This window comes from Pyxicephalus adspersus, chromosome 1 (assembly GCF_032062135.1).
Source record: "Pyxicephalus adspersus chromosome 1, UCB_Pads_2.0, whole genome shotgun sequence".
Lineage (NCBI taxonomy): Eukaryota > Metazoa > Chordata > Amphibia > Anura > Pyxicephalidae > Pyxicephalus > Pyxicephalus adspersus.
In genome coordinates this window covers 109633191-109650953 of record NC_092858.1, presented here as the reverse complement: position 1 = coordinate 109650953, position 17763 = coordinate 109633191, and the positions used below count along the sequence as shown (strand labels likewise).

The 17763-nt window shown below is 39.1% G+C and overlaps 1 protein-coding gene across 11 annotated transcripts in view; it reads left to right on the top strand.

The window, feature by feature from the left end:
• Window positions 1-1314: 1314 nt before the first annotated feature.
• CSF1 (colony stimulating factor 1) overlaps window positions 1315-17763 on the top strand; it is a 47399-nt gene continuing 30950 nt past the window's right edge. For 3 of the 11 annotated variants that reach the window (XM_072423451.1, XM_072423486.1, XM_072423478.1), the window contains exons 1-7: window positions 1318-1502; window positions 3002-3325; window positions 5584-5757; window positions 7381-7443; window positions 10444-10608; window positions 10779-10944; window positions 12862-12971. In XM_072423451.1, coding sequence (XP_072279552.1) covers window positions 3281-3325; window positions 5584-5757; window positions 7381-7443; window positions 10444-10608; window positions 10779-10944; window positions 12862-12971 — 723 coding nt within the window. In that variant the 5' untranslated portion in view covers window positions 1318-1502; window positions 3002-3280. The other 8 variants (XM_072423469.1, XM_072423461.1, XM_072423432.1 and 5 more) reach the window with 7 other exon arrangements.

The window sequence follows — 17763 nt, the reverse complement described above, 5'->3', positions numbered from 1 at the left end:
CCATCGGTGGCCCGGGAGCAGGATAGTGTGATCGCGGTGCGTGACTTACTGCAGCTAGATGGAGCCAGAGCCGCGTCTCACACTGCTCTTCACATCGGGCGCCGGAACCGGAAGTAAAATGACCATTTTAGCGCACAGTGTTGCAAAGTACTCCTATGCTCATGTCCTTACCATCACATTGCATTGTGAAACTGAACATTGATAGCTTCTGCTAATATCCATCCCCTTCTGTGCAATGCTGGCAATGGCTCCCTAGCATAAAACCCAAAAAGATCTACTTGTATCATTCAGATCCTCCATCATGTGTGATATTTGCAGCAAACACAGAACTTTACAGACACACCTGAACACATGCTATTGTATGTCTGCACGCAGCGCTCCTGCAGCAAGTCTGCTCTTTAAGGAAAAAGCATTTATTTACATATTGTGGCTGTGGCTTGTGGCTATGTATCTGTGGCTCCACATACTAAATCCTTATGGCATAAGTAAAAGATATAAAGCTTTCATTGAGGCATCTCATTAGCATTAGATTACCATACCTCTAAGCCTCATATGGAGTGTGTGTGAAGATCTATTGCCTAAATTTATCAAAATTTAAACCATACTCTGAGGGACACGCATCGGGGATCCCTCCATGGGAACTTTTAACAACCATTCAGGAGGGACTTTACCAGGACAGTGGACAGCTGAAAATTTACTCCAGCCAGGTGAGTATACAGGAGGAAAAAAGAAGGAACACTAGATGTGTGAACCACCTTGAATTTATCTACTTGGGTCCTGAGAGTGCTGAGATGAAGCTATCAGGAAAAGGTGCATTTCCCTGGTATTTTTTTTTTTTTTTAAATGTAATACTTGACTCAAATTTCACCTAAATTTCATCTAAATATTCTACTCTCCTATCTTTTTACAATAACAGCTTTACCATTTACAAAGGAATGGTCATAATGGTAGCCCATATATTTCTTATGAAATTACTGTCCTAAGTTCGAATTTCATCAATACAGACAAAAGTATATGAATCTTTCCTTTGCAATGCATATGTCAGTTGCCACGTGAAAGAAAGTTGAAGAACCTAGACAAAATTAAATGTCCTATCCTCAAAGAAGTTCACTTCCAACAAACTCGGTTTCCATCAACCTGAGAATGTGAGGGTACTGGAACTGATAAGTTGGCGCCACTCCAGGTTTTAAGGTTCTTTCCCAGAAACCACATGCCTAGTATTGGGGAGGGGGAGAAAATAGAGGCTGGACTTTTAGAAAGAGAAACGAGTGATCTGTATGGTGGAGCCACAGAGAGGGGCGTGAACGTTGCAAGCTCTCAGAAGAACTGGTGACAGATCCCACTGAGCATTTACCATAGGCAGCTAATGTTTACTCAGAATTTAACCTCTCGGACAGTACTATACACTTATTACTGCCCAATCCGATTGCAAAGAGGCCTGCTAGATTGCATCCTACGACCCGTACAAGCTTACATACATACCCGACTAGATCTTGGAAATGGTAAGATACTATACTTTGTCTAATTAGGCTTGCATTACTTACAGTCTACTGCTATGAATTCCAAGGTGTTGTTTTAGGTTAGTCACAGGCAGAGAAATAGGGAAGGAGCGATATATCATTTGGAGCGTATGAAGAATGTAGTGCCGGTGTTGCAATGACAATTAATGTTAGTGACAGAATACGCATGTAGCTCACACTGATCCTAGCAGGGTTTCTGTCTTTTGGTCACTTTTTATGTATACAGCAGTAATTGTAAAAGATCAATACAATTTGAATGATGGAATTTGTACAGGCTAATTTTTGGATCAACCAACACTTCCTCTGGAAACTGTCTTTATTACAATCTTTATTGTAATGCACTGTTCAATGGACTGAAGCAACACATTATAGACTTATCATGGTTCCTTAAAATGTGCATTGTTGGTGACTAGGGCAAGTAGAATCTGGGGTTTGAATATGGCGTGAACTTAAAGGTTTTACTTTAACATAACACGAAGAACAAATATGTACCTCCAGCATCTTATAATAACATGATATTTACAAATCACATAACCTAAATCTGCCTGCCTATTACTAGAAAGATCAATCTCTTATAAGCATTCAGTAACGCATGTTATAGTGTTTCACGTGCCTTAGTGCAACATGTGGGGGAAACTAATAATGAAAGCTTCCAAGGTACATCTGATGTTAAAACGTGCAACGCAGTACATGTGTTACCATTAATTTTAGCATGCATATTTAATATGAAATTAATAGCAACTTTTAACTGATGTATAATCTAAAAACAAATATCCCAGCTAAACAGATTTACACTTTATTTATCCTGATGAGTCTACCTAATGGGAAATGATACAGTTATCACACAAAGGAAGCTTAGAGGAAATGTTTTAATGAATAGTTTTGTTGACAAATGTTTCAGGAGGATTTTTGGCCTTCTATTGATTTCTTCTCACTTCCTGTTGTAACTTCAGGACAGGAAGTGAAATATTTTCAGTTATAAATAGAAAAATAAACTGTACCCTATTTAATGTACAGAGCTCCGTAATATGTTGGCGCTATATAAATTCTGTTTAATAATAATAATAATATCTAAAACTATATATACTTGTCATAAGCACTTTACCAAGAAAGCATATAAATGCTTCCAATGACACTGGACAATATATATTATCGAAAATCAATACCGTTTGTTAAACATTTGCCATGGTCATTTATTTGCCATGACAACGCTTTTTTATGGGTCACATGCTTTTTTTTAAACAATCACATTTAAAAAAATACTTATTTATTTTTCCATACTTTCAAAATGTATATAATATTGCATTTTTGGGAATTGTGAAATATAATCTTGGTGGCCTATATTTACACAGCATGATAGGTTACAAAGTCAACGTGTATAAAAAGCTTTTTTTGTTTTTTAGTTTTAGATTGGGTTGAGATTAGAATGGTGAGGGGTTAGAATTTCTGCAAGGTTTTTATTGTCTGCTTCCTTCTTACAGAGACTAGGGCATGTTCAGACCTGCCTCTGAAAAATGTGACTGTTCTGTCATACCTCACGCATCCCTGGAGGCTCTTGGCTCCTTCTGCGGGCATGCACAAAAGGGGCATTTTCCCTCACTGAGGGGAACAAGATGCCGATCACACGTATGCACAGTGAGATCAGCACTCTTTTTTTCCAGTAGGCTATGTCACCCAATCTCGTGCCTGCCCAGTGCGAGGTCGGGTGACGTACCCAGAAGAAGGCGTCGAAGAATAATTCCAGGGTGGCGCGGGACCTGATGAAGGAAGGCTCCAGCATGATTGAGGGATCTACAAAATTAAAGGTAAGTGTGATTTTTTTTTTGTTATTTTTTTCACTTTAGTTCTGCTTTAAGGACTTGTTCAGACCTGGGTTGTTTCAAGTGTTTTTGAGCTGTTTTACTTACCATTAGACAGAATACGTCAATTCATTATCCTTCATTTGACAAGTGGTTTGAGATAGCAGCATTTCCATGTGGTTTTCTAAATGCTGAAAGCAGTGCCTGGAGTTTGCCAGCTCTGCCTTTTCCATAGAAAGTGTTCCCAGATGCTAAAATGGCATTTACAATGGCCTGTACGTTGTAAGGTGTTTTTTAATGGCTTAGTGCCTTTTTTTAACTACACTTTAAAAAAGCCTAAAAACACTAGGGTTTTTTGCCTGAAAAGGATCCTGGATGCCTAGTTGCTCATAGTAGGGGTGCAGGACCAGGAACACCAGATATATTTTTAAAGATTTACTAAGGAAAAGATAGGAAAAGATAATAACATTTGCAATATAGAAATATAAAGCACAAAAGGTATATAGTTGACAAATTTCCATATATTTCTTAGTTTGACATACATTTTATATCTAAACATGGAAAAACATCTTTACTAAACTGGTTTGTGACATACTTAAATTTTGTATAGAAGCCCTATGCTTTATTATGTTTATTTTACAAATTGTACATTATTAAATTATGTGATTTTATAAAAATGTAAGAGTTTCATATATGGTACCTAAAAAATCCCAAAACTAAAATTGAGTTTGAAATTGTTATTAGGGGGATATGGTACCAAAAAAATGTATCTCCCATTCAGTATGTAAAATACCTTTACTTGCAAAAAGGCCACCATGGAATGGGTGCATTGTTATTTTCAGATATTAGAGATTGCCTGTCACGGAAAAGGCCCCCCTCAAAAACGTGTGTGACTCTTAAGTGGCGATCAATGTGCCACTGGTTTAGGAATCCTGAAGATGGAAAGTGTTTCCCATAAAGTTCTTTCTGTCCCATAAAAAAAATCAAAACAATGATAACTTTTTTAAAAATTACTTTGGTAGGTGGAATGGAATAGTCAGGAATATTACGATGGGTCACATTCATCTTTGTTATAGCTGCTCTCCTGAACCATGAAAAGGCTGTCTTATCCCACTTATGTAGGTCAGAAGCAATACAGTGAATCAATGGGGCAAATTTGAACTGGTACAGATCAGATATATTGGAAGTGAGATCAATTCCTAAATATTTAACAGAATTTCTCTTCCATTGAAAGGGATACTGATGTTCACATTCTCATATGGTCTCCAAGTGGAGTGAGACATTAAGGGCTGAAGATTTCTCGCAATTTATTTTAAATTATGAGATGGTATGAAAGTGATCTAAAATTGACAGAAGTGCTGGAATGAACAATTGTGGGTAGGTTAGAATGAGGAGAATGTTATCGACAAAGGCTGTCAATTTGTATTCCTTGTTCCCAATTCTCAGATATAGACTGATATAGATTGTTTAGTGTGGTTCCAGGGAGAGTTGGAATATTAGGGATGAGAGTGGGCACCACTGTCATGTCCTGTTTTTGATGAGAAAGGGCTCCGACAGGTGACCATTGACGCGTACACTGGCTATTGGACAGGGAGCCAATGTAGACCAGAGTCTCCGCCAAAAATTTTCCAAGCAAACCTGTCAAACCCCTTTTAAGCATCCATTGACAGAAAAAAGCAATACTTTTGGTGTAGATATGCCCAATGGGCTCAGTTAAGTATTTTATTGTATTGTCTCTGGACTCCCTACCCAGGACAAATCCAATCTTCAATCTGTAAGTGCTACAATAATCTTTATCACCTTTAGGTATCACTGAAATGTGTGCTTCTAGAAATTCTTGTGGTGGTGGGTGAGTATCTGAGAAAGAATTGAATGCCGAGAGGAAGGGCCCAGCTAACATGGGAATGAAAGATTTGTAGTATTGTATTGGCTTTTGCCGGGTTTTAATTGTTTTAATGTCCTGGAAAATTCTAATTCAGGCACTTCTGCACACTCTTCTGAAATCCTAGGTGGGCCAAATCTAGATGGGATATCCTGTATTCTACTTTCTGGTTTGTTTAGATGTTTAGTTTGTTAAAAGGTCCTTGAGGATTTGTTGCAGTTTCATCAGTTCAGACAGAGTCTGTTCCGCCTGGGGCCTTTTATGGGCTCACTCCAGCTCACGGGCTTGCTTTGCAAGCTTTACATTTTATGTCTGCCAATCAGCTGCATATTTTTAATAATTTGAAATGATCTCCATGTATTGATTGAATTTAATTTTACAGATCCTCCATACACATCCTCCAGATGAGCTTTTTTTTTATTTCTGCATTTTTTTAAAGGCGTTCTTGGGTTTGGCTGTGGCTGTTATATTTACAAGTTTGGCCAAATGTGTCCTCACTGGAATGAAATGTTCACCTCCTATAGAAGATAATCATTTGAAGTACCTGGATGAAATGGTAAGACAAGAAAAGAAAGAAAAAAAAAACAAGGACAGTCTATAAAATGTCTCCCAATTTATAATGTCCCAATCTATTTGTAGTAATTTGTAGCACAGTTGCTGAACTGATAACCTACAGCTGCTAAAGATAAGGGGCCATCAGTGTGATTTGTAGCTACATAAAAAATGTCTTGGAAAAAGTATGGGTAAAAGAAGAGGTGAAATTTCAACTTGCTTAGTAAATTCCTCTTGGCTTTTAAAATGCAAAAAGTCACCTTGTCATGAATGCTCAATAAAGAATACTAAAAACTCCCCTGCAAAGTAATACTTTTACTTAAACATATAGTATAGAAGCTGCTATCAGCTGACAAATACAAATCAACCTGGCCACATCCCTAATTCAAAACAGAGAATATTGAACAATCAAGTGATGGGACTTTAAAGGCCATTTTTTTATTTAAGTCTATAAGATCATATATCCTAATATTAAAAATTTAAAAAAAAATATTACTAAAACATAAGATCTAATAATTAGAAAGTAAAAATAGTTTTTCACATATAAAAATAAAAATCTGTTGGATGGGATACTCCTTTAAGTGTATGGGTGTCCACACATTCTTTAACACGTTTTGCGGAACTAACTCCGCTTCTTCAGGAAAACAGGAGATATACAATCAGAGAATATTTGCTTAAACAAACATCATAGCATAAAATATCAAAACAACCTTAATAATTTTCTGATCTAGTTTTGTACCCTTGAATACTTATATACATATGTGCTGATTAAAGAATCCATTTCTAGGTAAAATATAGGTTTCCCAGATTTCAAGGTGGATGGCATTGTTGTATGCTTCACAAGTGAAATAGGTTAACCCACTTGATTGGATTAGGAATAAGGTGCACAAGGTATTCTTGAACCGATGAAAAAAGGTTGGGCACCACTGGCCTACATGATTCCTTCATTCAGATTATGTTTAATGCAACACTGTTTAAAAAAAGTAACAAACCATCACCTGCAAAAGAAGAGGCTCTATACTTAAACTATCCTGTCTGTTTCTCTGATCTTCAATCTCATGTTGAACAATGGCATCCTCATCCTCAGGTCACAAACATGGTGATCAGTGAAAGATACAACAGTGCACAAAAGGGGATGCAGCATTTCTAGAAATGCCATGTATAAAGATGTTTCAAAAAAACTATAGTTCTTGAGTAGTGAGAATATTAGAGGATTAATCAACAGGAGATGGAATTTTTTTACAGTTTATAGTAAAGTGACAATCACTTTAAAGCGGAACTATATTTAAAAACTAATCAATTGCGAGAAAGCAGGTCCTCTATTTCCCTTCTGCAATAAAATAACCCTACCTGCCAGATCACAATTTTTTAATTGCACCTACCTGTCCTTGCTCTGGCATAGGAACTGCCATCTTCACTCAATCTTCTTTCCTATAGTCTGATCTTCAGCCATCTTGATTGGCTGAGCTGGGAAACTGGACATCCCCTGTCGATTTCCGCAATAAAGAAACCTGCCTGTTCACTGATTTTCAATAGGGAATTATAGTTCTGCTTTAATGTTGTTTTTATATGTGACTGTAACAGAATGTTGCTATATTCTCTTATGTTTGTAACCTTTTTGTTACAGATTGATGCCCAATTAAACACTTCTTGCTCTGTAAACATGAAAGTTATAGACAGTGAACAATTGGTGAGTGTGACCAAGTTCAGTTTCCAAAATTTTAAAAAAAAATGTGTATTTAGGATCTAAAATAGGTAGGCAACCTTATTAAGGTGGGAATCGCTTTTTACCGATCCACCGTGACAAGTGGTGTTTAAGATTTTTAAACTCAGGTAATTGACACCTATATGCACATAGTAAACGTGTCTACCATCTATTTTCTGTGGGCCCTTAGCAAATGTCTATGCATTCTGTAAACATACATTACCCTTTTTCCCAACTACACTTCTATGTACGATTTTTTAAATAAATGCTTTGGGTAATGGGTCATGTGCATTTTTTAGGTTTGGATCATTCCATTTGGGTTGACGTGTTTTATAATGTATTGATGTGCATTTATTTTGTACAGTAGGAAAAAAAATCTGTACGCATAATGTCATGGGTGAGACATAGGGCTAACCTGGAGCCAAGGCAGCACAGTTGCCAGAGGGGCAGTAATAAGTTTGATTTACTCGTAATCACGCAAGGCAGCAGTAGCAGACTATGCGGTACTTAATGTAAAGAAATCAGTATCCAGACTTTTCTGAATGAAGAGGGGATTGCAGGGCCACAATCTACCCTACTCATTTCCATTTTCAACAGGTAAATTGTGACTAATATGTTGCTAATTCCTGATATAGAACCTGCATATGCATAATATTATGTATTGTTACACAAATTGACTGTTTTCCTAAGGATGAACTAAATCACATTATGAATGTTTAGTGTAGCCAGTAGAGTTAACCCACTCATTTTTTATCATAAACCCATTTATTTAGGCATACTTTTTTTTCTACTGAACTAGATTTAGGTAATAACAATTTGTTGTGATTCACACTTTAGACGGGCCCTCAAGCTTATGCTGTAAGTCAGTGGTCCCCAACCTTTGTAGCTCGTGGACCACTAAATGCATGGACTCCAGACTGAGCATGCGCGGGGAGCAGTGTGTCATTCAAAGAGGAAGAAAATTCCCCCAGAGTGATGTCATGAGTGTCTCTTGACACAACCCGCCCGCCTCTTTGAGTCTGCCATGCGTACCAGAGACGTGGTCCGCGGCTCTGGCTGGTGCGTCCCCCAGAGGGGTCCTTCCCTTGACCCCATTTGGGGGTGCACCTAGCCAGAGCCACAGCCCACCTGGCAGTGGTCCTTGTGGGCTGCTGACTGAGAGTTGGGGACCCCTGCTGTAAATGATCAAGAGCCTGCTGTGAATGATCTTTGTAATCATACACGTTCGGCATTCTTTATTATTTTTTTATTTTACAAGTCTAATATGCCAATATATGGGGGTTGAGAAGGGCTCCAGAGATCCTCTCAGGGAGGCTTCAAACCTGAATGTAGGTTTCTTTTTCATCGATGAGTGTGACAACACAGATGAGGGTGATAATGGGTTTTGTGGATGGTGATAACAAGGCTGATTAGGGTGACAGCAGGCTCCAAAGATGAAGGTGATGGTGAGGAGGATGATGATACTTGACAGTGATGATGATGATTCTTGGCTGTGGGGGGGAAGAGAATGATTGTCACACTTACCTCTTCTTCACTAAAGTGCAGGCATCTCTGTCCTGCGCATGTGGGCAGTTCTGACTCTGGGCGTGCTTACGTTTCCAAGATTTATAGGCTTTGTCCAAACCTCTGGCCAATCAGGTAATAGCCTCTTAATCATCCCTTGCTATTAAGCTAGCTCAGACACAGCATTCAGCGTTAATTTAGTGCTTCCTCTGTCTAGCTCTTTTGTTAACCCCTTGTTGCCAAGTCTGTTGTTTTCAGTCCATTCCCTTGAGCTGTTCCGGTGTTCACCTGTGCTACGTGTTGCTTCCAGTGTCTCCTGTGTTCCCTGTGTCTGCAGTGGCCCCTGTGTCACTGGTGTCTGTTTCTTGGATCCCTGGTATTGACCCCTATCTTGTGACCTGACCTCTCTTGCTTGCTCCCTGCCTTGACCCCGGCCTTTCTTAACTAGTCTTCTGCAGTGATTTGGTACCGTGTTTCCTGCTTTCCCTGATGTGCCCAAGGACCGCAACCTGGCAGTAACCAGCAGCAGCAACATCTTCACCAGTAGAGGCTCTGGAGAAGACCTTATTACTGTTTAGACTCTGCGCGGTGGCCCTTCTTAGGGTTCACACCACTTCCATGCAAACCGTATCGTCCCCTAGAGGCCCTGTCTCTTGATCCGAATTTTGTGATGGTGGACCTGTCGTGCAGTTAACATCTATTAGCACAAACCAATCACAGAAGACAAAACACTGACTTCTTGATTGGTTAGAGATCTACTGCTGGCTACATCACCCGATCTTGCACCCACGCAGTGCAAGATCAGGTAATGTAGGCAGAAGGAGGAAGCAGAGCAAAGAAGATGCAAGGGCCCAGCGCTTCATCTGCGTTAGGACGAAGGAAGGCTCCAGGACGACAAGGTACCTGATACAGAAAACCTCTGGAGATATCAACGGATCTGCAAAAGTAAAAGTGAGTTTGTTTTTGTTTGTTTTTTTGTTAGTTTACTCCCGCGTTAAGCAGTGAGTGAGGTAGGGGTGTAGGTGGAGAAGGTCAGGTGAGGTTGGCAAGGTTAACTTGACACACATAAGATGGTCGCTTTCTTACATATAATATATTTTTAATTTCAGATCCATTTTTATTTGAATCAAGGATAAAGGATTATTCATACTAACCCTCTCCTTAGATATTATAATTTAATTTTTATATGGGGACAATTTAACCAGGGGGTAGTAAACTTTTCTATAAGGGTTTTGAGTGAAAAACATTTTGTGAACATAGGGACAGCATACAAACCCACTATATTAGGCTTATAAAACAGGGAATCTGACATTCCCTCAAACATTCCCTGGTAGAAATCTTCCAGGCCCATGTGTTTCAATGGCAATACTTGATTACCACCAGAGAATGTTTAGGGAATGTCAGATTCCCTTTTTTAAAAATAGAGCCCATTAAGTTTTATTTTATTTGGAAAATAAATTCTAACACATTTATTTCTTTTAGGATGACTATTGCTACAAGAGAGGAGTAATCAGTCAGCTTTCTGTTCTTATGGAAAGACTTGAATTTAAACCTTATTCACAAAGTTATAACTATACTAAGATTCTAAACAATGTATACAATCAAAGATTCAAGGACTGTATAGATGAGATTGAACACATAACACAGGTAAAATATATTCCATTTTACATCCTAAACAAATTTATTGTAAATAGCATGTGTGGAGACAGTTTTAACATTGTATTTTGTAATGTTTTTACATTGGGCTGTCACAAAGTTGTCTAAGCAATTTATTTACTAATTCAATAAAATTGCTCTATTTTCATTCAATCTATTAGGAAGACATATCACCTTGTTCACGTTACATTGACTTGAGTCCCTCCCAGAATTTGGAAAGAGTAAAAATGTCATTTGTGATATTTCGGGATTTTAAAGCAAATTCTGAATCTGAAGTGAAATGTTTTAAGAAATATAGAGAATGCAAGGATGATCATTTGACAAAAGGTGAGACTGATAATACCATCAGAAGCTTTGCTTACATTTAGTCTTTAGGTTAAGTAATCAACATAATCTTAAGTGAATTTTGGCCAGATTTACTAAGGTAGAAAGTAAGTTTAAAAGAACTTTATATCATGTAAAGAAAGGATGCCCAACGAACAGCCCTTAGGCCACATCAACTTCTCTCCTAATTCCCTCTTTGCTTGTCGTCTTGCGGGGGACGGGTCGCCAGTGTCCTATGAGATAATCCTACCTACAAAATGTGTCCTACCAGCTGATTGGCGTGTACAAGGACGTCACAATCAGCTGTGTCTGCGCACACATCCCCTATCTTTTTCTATTAGATCGTGCTACCAGAAAGAGAGGTAGCATGCTCAGTGTTAGCTTCCTGAGAGTAAGCGTGTACTATGGACCTTGGCAATCAGCTGTGGCTGCTCCCTGCCCAGCTTGTACTGTGGTATAATCCTACCCATCCTGCAGCAGCAGCATGGGAGCTGTGTCTGTGTCCATGCAGCTGTCGTTATCCCCATGTATAAACCTTCATATCTCCTACAACATATCTAAGATGCAATCTGAATCCGCATTATAGTGTTTTTGACGGTCTACACAATCCTTAAGCATGGCCAAGGTGAAACATCTTCATTGCATTCTGCTGCACATCACACTTTAGAAAGTAATGACCAAATGTTCAGCATGTTTGACTTATCCAGTATCTATTGCATATTAACAAATACAGTGCTTCTTTAAAATGTTTTTGGACTCATACTTACATACTCAATTACACTAACATGTCTGTTGTCTTACATTAGCAAGCCCAGTTCCATTATGACATCTTTGTAGTGTTGATACAGACCAGGGCTTTATCAAAGCCTCTACCTTTTTCTTTGAATCTTGCAGGTCCTCATTGTGCTTGTATTTCCCCAACAACGCCCATTTGTTCTGGTGCAGCTATTCAAACCCCCCTAAGCACTTATTCAGAAATTAAAAGCACACCACATGCATCAATCATTTCCTTCAGTATGACTGGTACTGATTCACAAATTTCTCATCAGAGCTCAGAGAGCATAGAATTACCTTCAGACATATTAACAAGTACACCAACTGTCATCACCATCATGGATAACCTGCATACTTTTACCACAGATCAACTGGTCTCAGACCCAGAGTCTCCACATACCAAAATGGACATTTCAACTAGCACCATGGAAAGTATCACTGAATCAACATTTGACACGAGTTTGTCTTAAACTAGGACATATCCTAAATATTTAAACACTTATGGCTCACATGCTGAAACATTTTCTACAGCTACCACAGTTCTGAACAAAGATGTTTCTCAGCTAAAAGGAGAAATAAGATCTGTCTCAGAAACAATTGTTGATGAATTATTGGAAACTACAAAACTAACTATTCCAGGCTTTGGTGGCAAACTTGCATAAATATTCTGGGCCTAGCATGAAGCCTGCTATCTCATCATCCAGCACTGTATCTAAAATTCAAGGTTCTGTTAAAAATTTGGATAAAAACTCCAAAGTTATATGTAGCAACACATGCTCAACCTGTTTTGTCTAGCTATGCCAGTGCTTTAAAGCCACCTTATCTAACCTCAAGCATCCAATTTTCTTTTAAATCTCATCAAACTGTGCCACAGGAAAATGAGGTGAGAAAACTTGGCTGGGCTGCCAATTATATTTTTCCAGCTTTGTTAACAACAAAACCTGCCAGCTCTGAAGTTAAAAGGTCTTCCCCTATTTCTGGCGTCGAGGCTTCTTTACACCCAAAGTTGACAGCACATGGGAGAGGGTACACATACCTCAGTTATCAGCAGCTAGAGCAACATGTAGCTGCTTTTATATCCAAAGAAAGGGAAAACAGGTGCTAGTCCGATTCATGGCTCTAATCTAATCCCTATCCTTAAAACAGCACAGCATCAGGATCGAAGACAGAACAGTAATTTATTCCTGGTCATGATTCCAAGCATCTTGGCAATAATTTTTCTGAGTGGACTTCTGTATTTCATGTATCACTACCGGGTAAGTGGAAGTGTTTTGAAATTATTTGTCAGCTAACCACAACATACAAGCAAAATAATTACAGCTTCTCGGAGGGATAAGCACTTGTTCAAAATGAAGCTTTAAGGGGACAGGGCAAGAGCTAGTAAAACTAAATTGTGTGTAATTACAGAATAATATTTTTTTAGATGTAGATAAAAGCGTAAAGGGTTGGAGCCATTGACAATGTTTTTGTGACAATGTTTTTGTGGGATGGGAATTTTCTTTAAAGATTTTTTCTCTTTTGGAGCAAATTGAACCATGCTTTTTATTGTTTTTTTACCTTCCTCTGGATAAACTGTGCCTATAACAGTGTTTTAGGTCTCTATTTAGATGGACTTTTTATTTATTTTTGTCTTTTTCAAAGTAAGTATGTATTATGCTACTTGGCAATATGCCTGTTCACGGGAAAGGCACATTGACACAGGAACAGAGGTCACAAGGGTCTCAACAGTCCTCCAACACTGCAGGAGGCTAGTAACACCTACGTACTTTAAAAATCACTAAACAACTCAGCATCAAAGCAGGAATAGAGAGCTATGAAAGGTCACTAGAAGGAGTCCACTTTGAAGAAGATGTTTATCTGGGGGGTCTGCTTCAAAATAGGGTCTGTCACTGTGGAGGTATAGGGTCTTCACTGAGGAAAATCTGTCACATGTGGGACCTGTCACAGGGGAGTATGCACTGTGGGATTCCGACATTGAAGAGGAATGTTGGATGTTGTCAGTGATGGTGGTCTGTCAGTGGGATAGTGTGCATAGAGATCTGTCACGAAGAGGGAGTTTGTCATTTGTGATGAGGGGGAGGCCAGTTTTAAATTTTGTATTGAGGAATGTAGGTGTGTAGCTACACCCATGGAAAGGTATTCGGGTTAGTAGTAACACAGGGTTTGGTTTTGTTAGGTATTTAAGGATAGTAATGTTGTTCTTGTGTGTTTATACTAATAATGGGAAATAAGTCTTTGGAACTGGAGTATAGTGGTATAGCACCCATTATGAATAAAAACAAAATTGATGAGGAGTAGTAAAGCTTGTGTTTCATTTTACAAAATATATATTTTTCCTTACCAAAGCAAAGCTGGACTTTCAAAGCATAACAACTTATTAACACATAGTATTAAGACAAAAGTATAATTTATTCAATATTTAAAACCAGCTATATATACAGCTATAGGAAATACAAATATACCTATTCTCCCTCCTTTTTTGACACATTTCACAGAAACCTCCTCTGCTTCTTTAGGAAAAATTGTGATGTAGATACAATATCACAGCTATATTATTGAGAATAAACCACTGACTATCAAAATTTTTAAATATCATTACCATACTAGTCAAATAACAATAGAATATAACATGTAAAAGCAAAAGAAGGGGCTTCTTTGGCAAATAAAAATACATTTTTACTTCTGAGAGTTACCAAATACCTACATAAAGTAATATATCGTATAGAATTTAAAACATCCCTTTACCCAACAAGTTTCGCCTTGTGGCTTCCTTAGGTGTTTTTTAGAGACTCTTAGTGGTTACAAAATGATAGAGGACAACAAGAATACAAAGTAAGACATTGCATATTCAGTCTTCTAATAACAATATAGCTCCTTTTGGAGCTTGCGGACCACTAAACGTATGGACTCCACAGGGAGCCATGTGTCACTCAAAGGGGAAGAAACTTCCACCAAAGTGACGTCATGATGCCAGAACCAAGAACCAAAGATACAACCCGCCCACCGCCTTGAATCTGATTGTGTATGTTCTTGTATTCTGGTTGCCTTATCTACCGTTTACCTATTTGAGTTCCTCTCCAGATTTCATCTGATTGTGTATGGTATGTCTAGCATTCTGACTGCCTTATGCATCCTGTTTACCTATTTGAGTTCCTCTCCAAATTTCATCTGATTGTGTATGGTATGTCTAGCATTCTGACTGCCTTATGCATCCTGTTTACCTATTTGTGTTCCTCTCCAACTTTCATCTAATTGTGTATGGTCTGTCTCGCATTGTAGATGTACTTATTCCACCAACTTAAATCTTCCTATGGAATTATCTGTTCACTATCCCTTTGTTCCAGTTGAGCGCTTATTGATATTTATTGCGCTGCCAAACCCCCCATACCCAAAGGAAGGGAAAAACAGGTGCTAGTCCTATTCATGGCTCTAATCTAATCCCTATCCTTAAAACAGCACAGCATCAGGATGTCCCAAATTCCTTGTTACTCCCATCAGTCCATCCCATAGCAAAGGTCACGTGGGACCATGGTCATATGCCCAAATTCAAAGTGCCAAATTATAAATACAAAGGGAATTAATCCAGGGAATAGAAGCAGGAATTGGAACAGGATTGAACAAACCATTACACTCTTCAACTCTCATCTCAAGCCTTTGGAATGATTCAACATTGACTAACCACCTGGATTTCAAAAAAACCTCCGCTGCTGCCATCCTGAACTTCTATTTCACCAAGCTGTCTAACTGACTTATCCTATCCCACTCTTGGAACTCAACAAGCTGACAAACCTCACTACAACCCATATTACAGGACCTGCTCACATGGACTTTTGGCCAGGACCTGCTCACATGGACTTTTGGCCAGTACCTGCTCACATGGAGTTTGCCACATTGTATCATGTACTCATATGGTTCACAATTATCTGTTACAATGTATTATTCACCCTGCACTCTTTCTGCTGGCTCTATTCCCTCTCCTCCTCCCCAGTCTATTAACCCATTGTCTGCCTACTCCCTCACTCTTCTGCTTACTCTGTCTGTGCTCCTGCACCTTTTTTCTCTACTGCTACTTGCTTCAAAGTTCTCCCCAGAGGGTTTTAGCCGGTTGCTCCGCCCGGCTGCTGTGAATACCCTGCCCACCTCTCCTTGGCAGCTCTCATCCTCTGCACGGATCTCAGTGAGGCTGCTCTGTGCTCTGTGTCATTCGTTTAGAGGATTGCTGCTGGGATGAGAGGTGAGCACACACAATTCAGCCTTCATGTTAAGGGGGCACAGGCAGCCCCACCCCCATCTCATAGCACGAGCTGGGATTTCTATTTAAAAGAAAAAAATCTGTCAGTGAAATGTATCCACTGCTAGAGCTGTGTGTGAAGTCTGCATGTCATTCTGCATCCTCACAGCTCTCTGTGTACAAACCTCCATATCTCCTAATATGTATGTCACAATGACCTGTAATTTTCAGGGTGTACAGGAGAGCCTCATAGATACTAGTTACTACAATTTCAGCCCCCCAGCTTCAATGAATTTAACGATATGGGGGTCACAAATATAAACAGTTATGAAAATTGAACTTTGGGGTTGCTGTTTAAGAGGAAAGTGCAACTAGGAGTCCTAAATTGAAAATGCAAATTGGGGACCCCGGGGCCACTAACATAGCAAGGAGCATTGGGGTGGGGCCCCTAAATATATAGGTGTAAGAAACCAAAAATATAGGTACAAGTGGGGAACATCTGTGACTAACATCCCCTAAAACTTCATCACTATGGCATCATAAACTCTGCCCACTACATTTTATTGAGGTTGAGGTACTGGAAGGTTAGTCATGTGTAACAAGGAAGTGCGTTTTGATGGACAGTTTTTTTTTTAATGTTGTAATGATGCCATGGTGATGAAAGTTGATAGCCACATGTGTCTCACACTTCCACCTATATTTTTGTTTCCCTGCACCTCTTAATTCTAGAGAAATTCGGGTTTGAGGTAAGATGCAGACAGATATGTGTAACAGAGCAGGCACCAGACTTTGCTAGGTAAAGATTTATGTTCTCATAATGCCATAGTATTTACATTTTAAAAAGGTTTAGCCACAAGTGTCCCCCACTTACACCTACAGTTTAGATTTCCCATGCCTCCACGTGTACCTTAAAAATTTTAAGTTAATACAACCAACGGTTTAGGAGATATGAAGGCTTGAACACAGTGAGTTGTTAGGCTGCAGAATATGACTAACAGCTTTTACACATAGCTATCACACTGCGCCGCCGATGACATCATTACACACTGTGGATAAACTTCACAGGCAGTGTTTTTTAATAGAATATGGACAGTGATAAGAGGGGGTCACTGTCTTATTCTCATCTGACATCACATACATGATGCTATTAAAGCATCTCCACATTTTTAACATTATATTAAATAGTGACTTTCTCTGTTATGTAATGAAAAAATGAGCATTTTTTTTGGTTTTTACACTTTTGTGGAGAGGACCGCTCCCCTTCAGTCTTTACTTCCAATTCAGTAAAGACCAAAGGGGAAATCCGCAGCCTTCTGGGATATTTGTGTCACATATCCCAAGAGGCTCTGCACTGCTCCTTGTGTGCATGCACCCTCAGAGGCTTTCTTATAATGTAAAAAAAAGCGTTCAATCTCATGCATGCGCAGTGCAAGGCAACACTGGATGTACAAGTGAACATCAGAGAGAAGGTGGAAGCTTAGCCAGCATGGGCCCACTGGGCTAATTTTGTAAAAGAATCAAGTGAAAAAAAAAATGTTTTCACAAAAGTTCACTTTAAATATATAAACACAGGAGCACATCTGAAGTTAGGCTGAATTCACACTGGCAGTAAGGTTACAGTTGTCCATTCCTCATGCCAGGAACCACTGCTGCTTAAAAAACTGCTAGCCCAGCACTTACCGCCTGTTACCAATTCTAGGTGCCTAGCACTTACTGCCTGTTATCAATCCTAGGTGCCTAGCACTTACGGCCTGTTACCAATCCTAGGTGCCTAGCACTTACCGCCTGTTACCAATCCTAGGTGCCTAGCACTTACC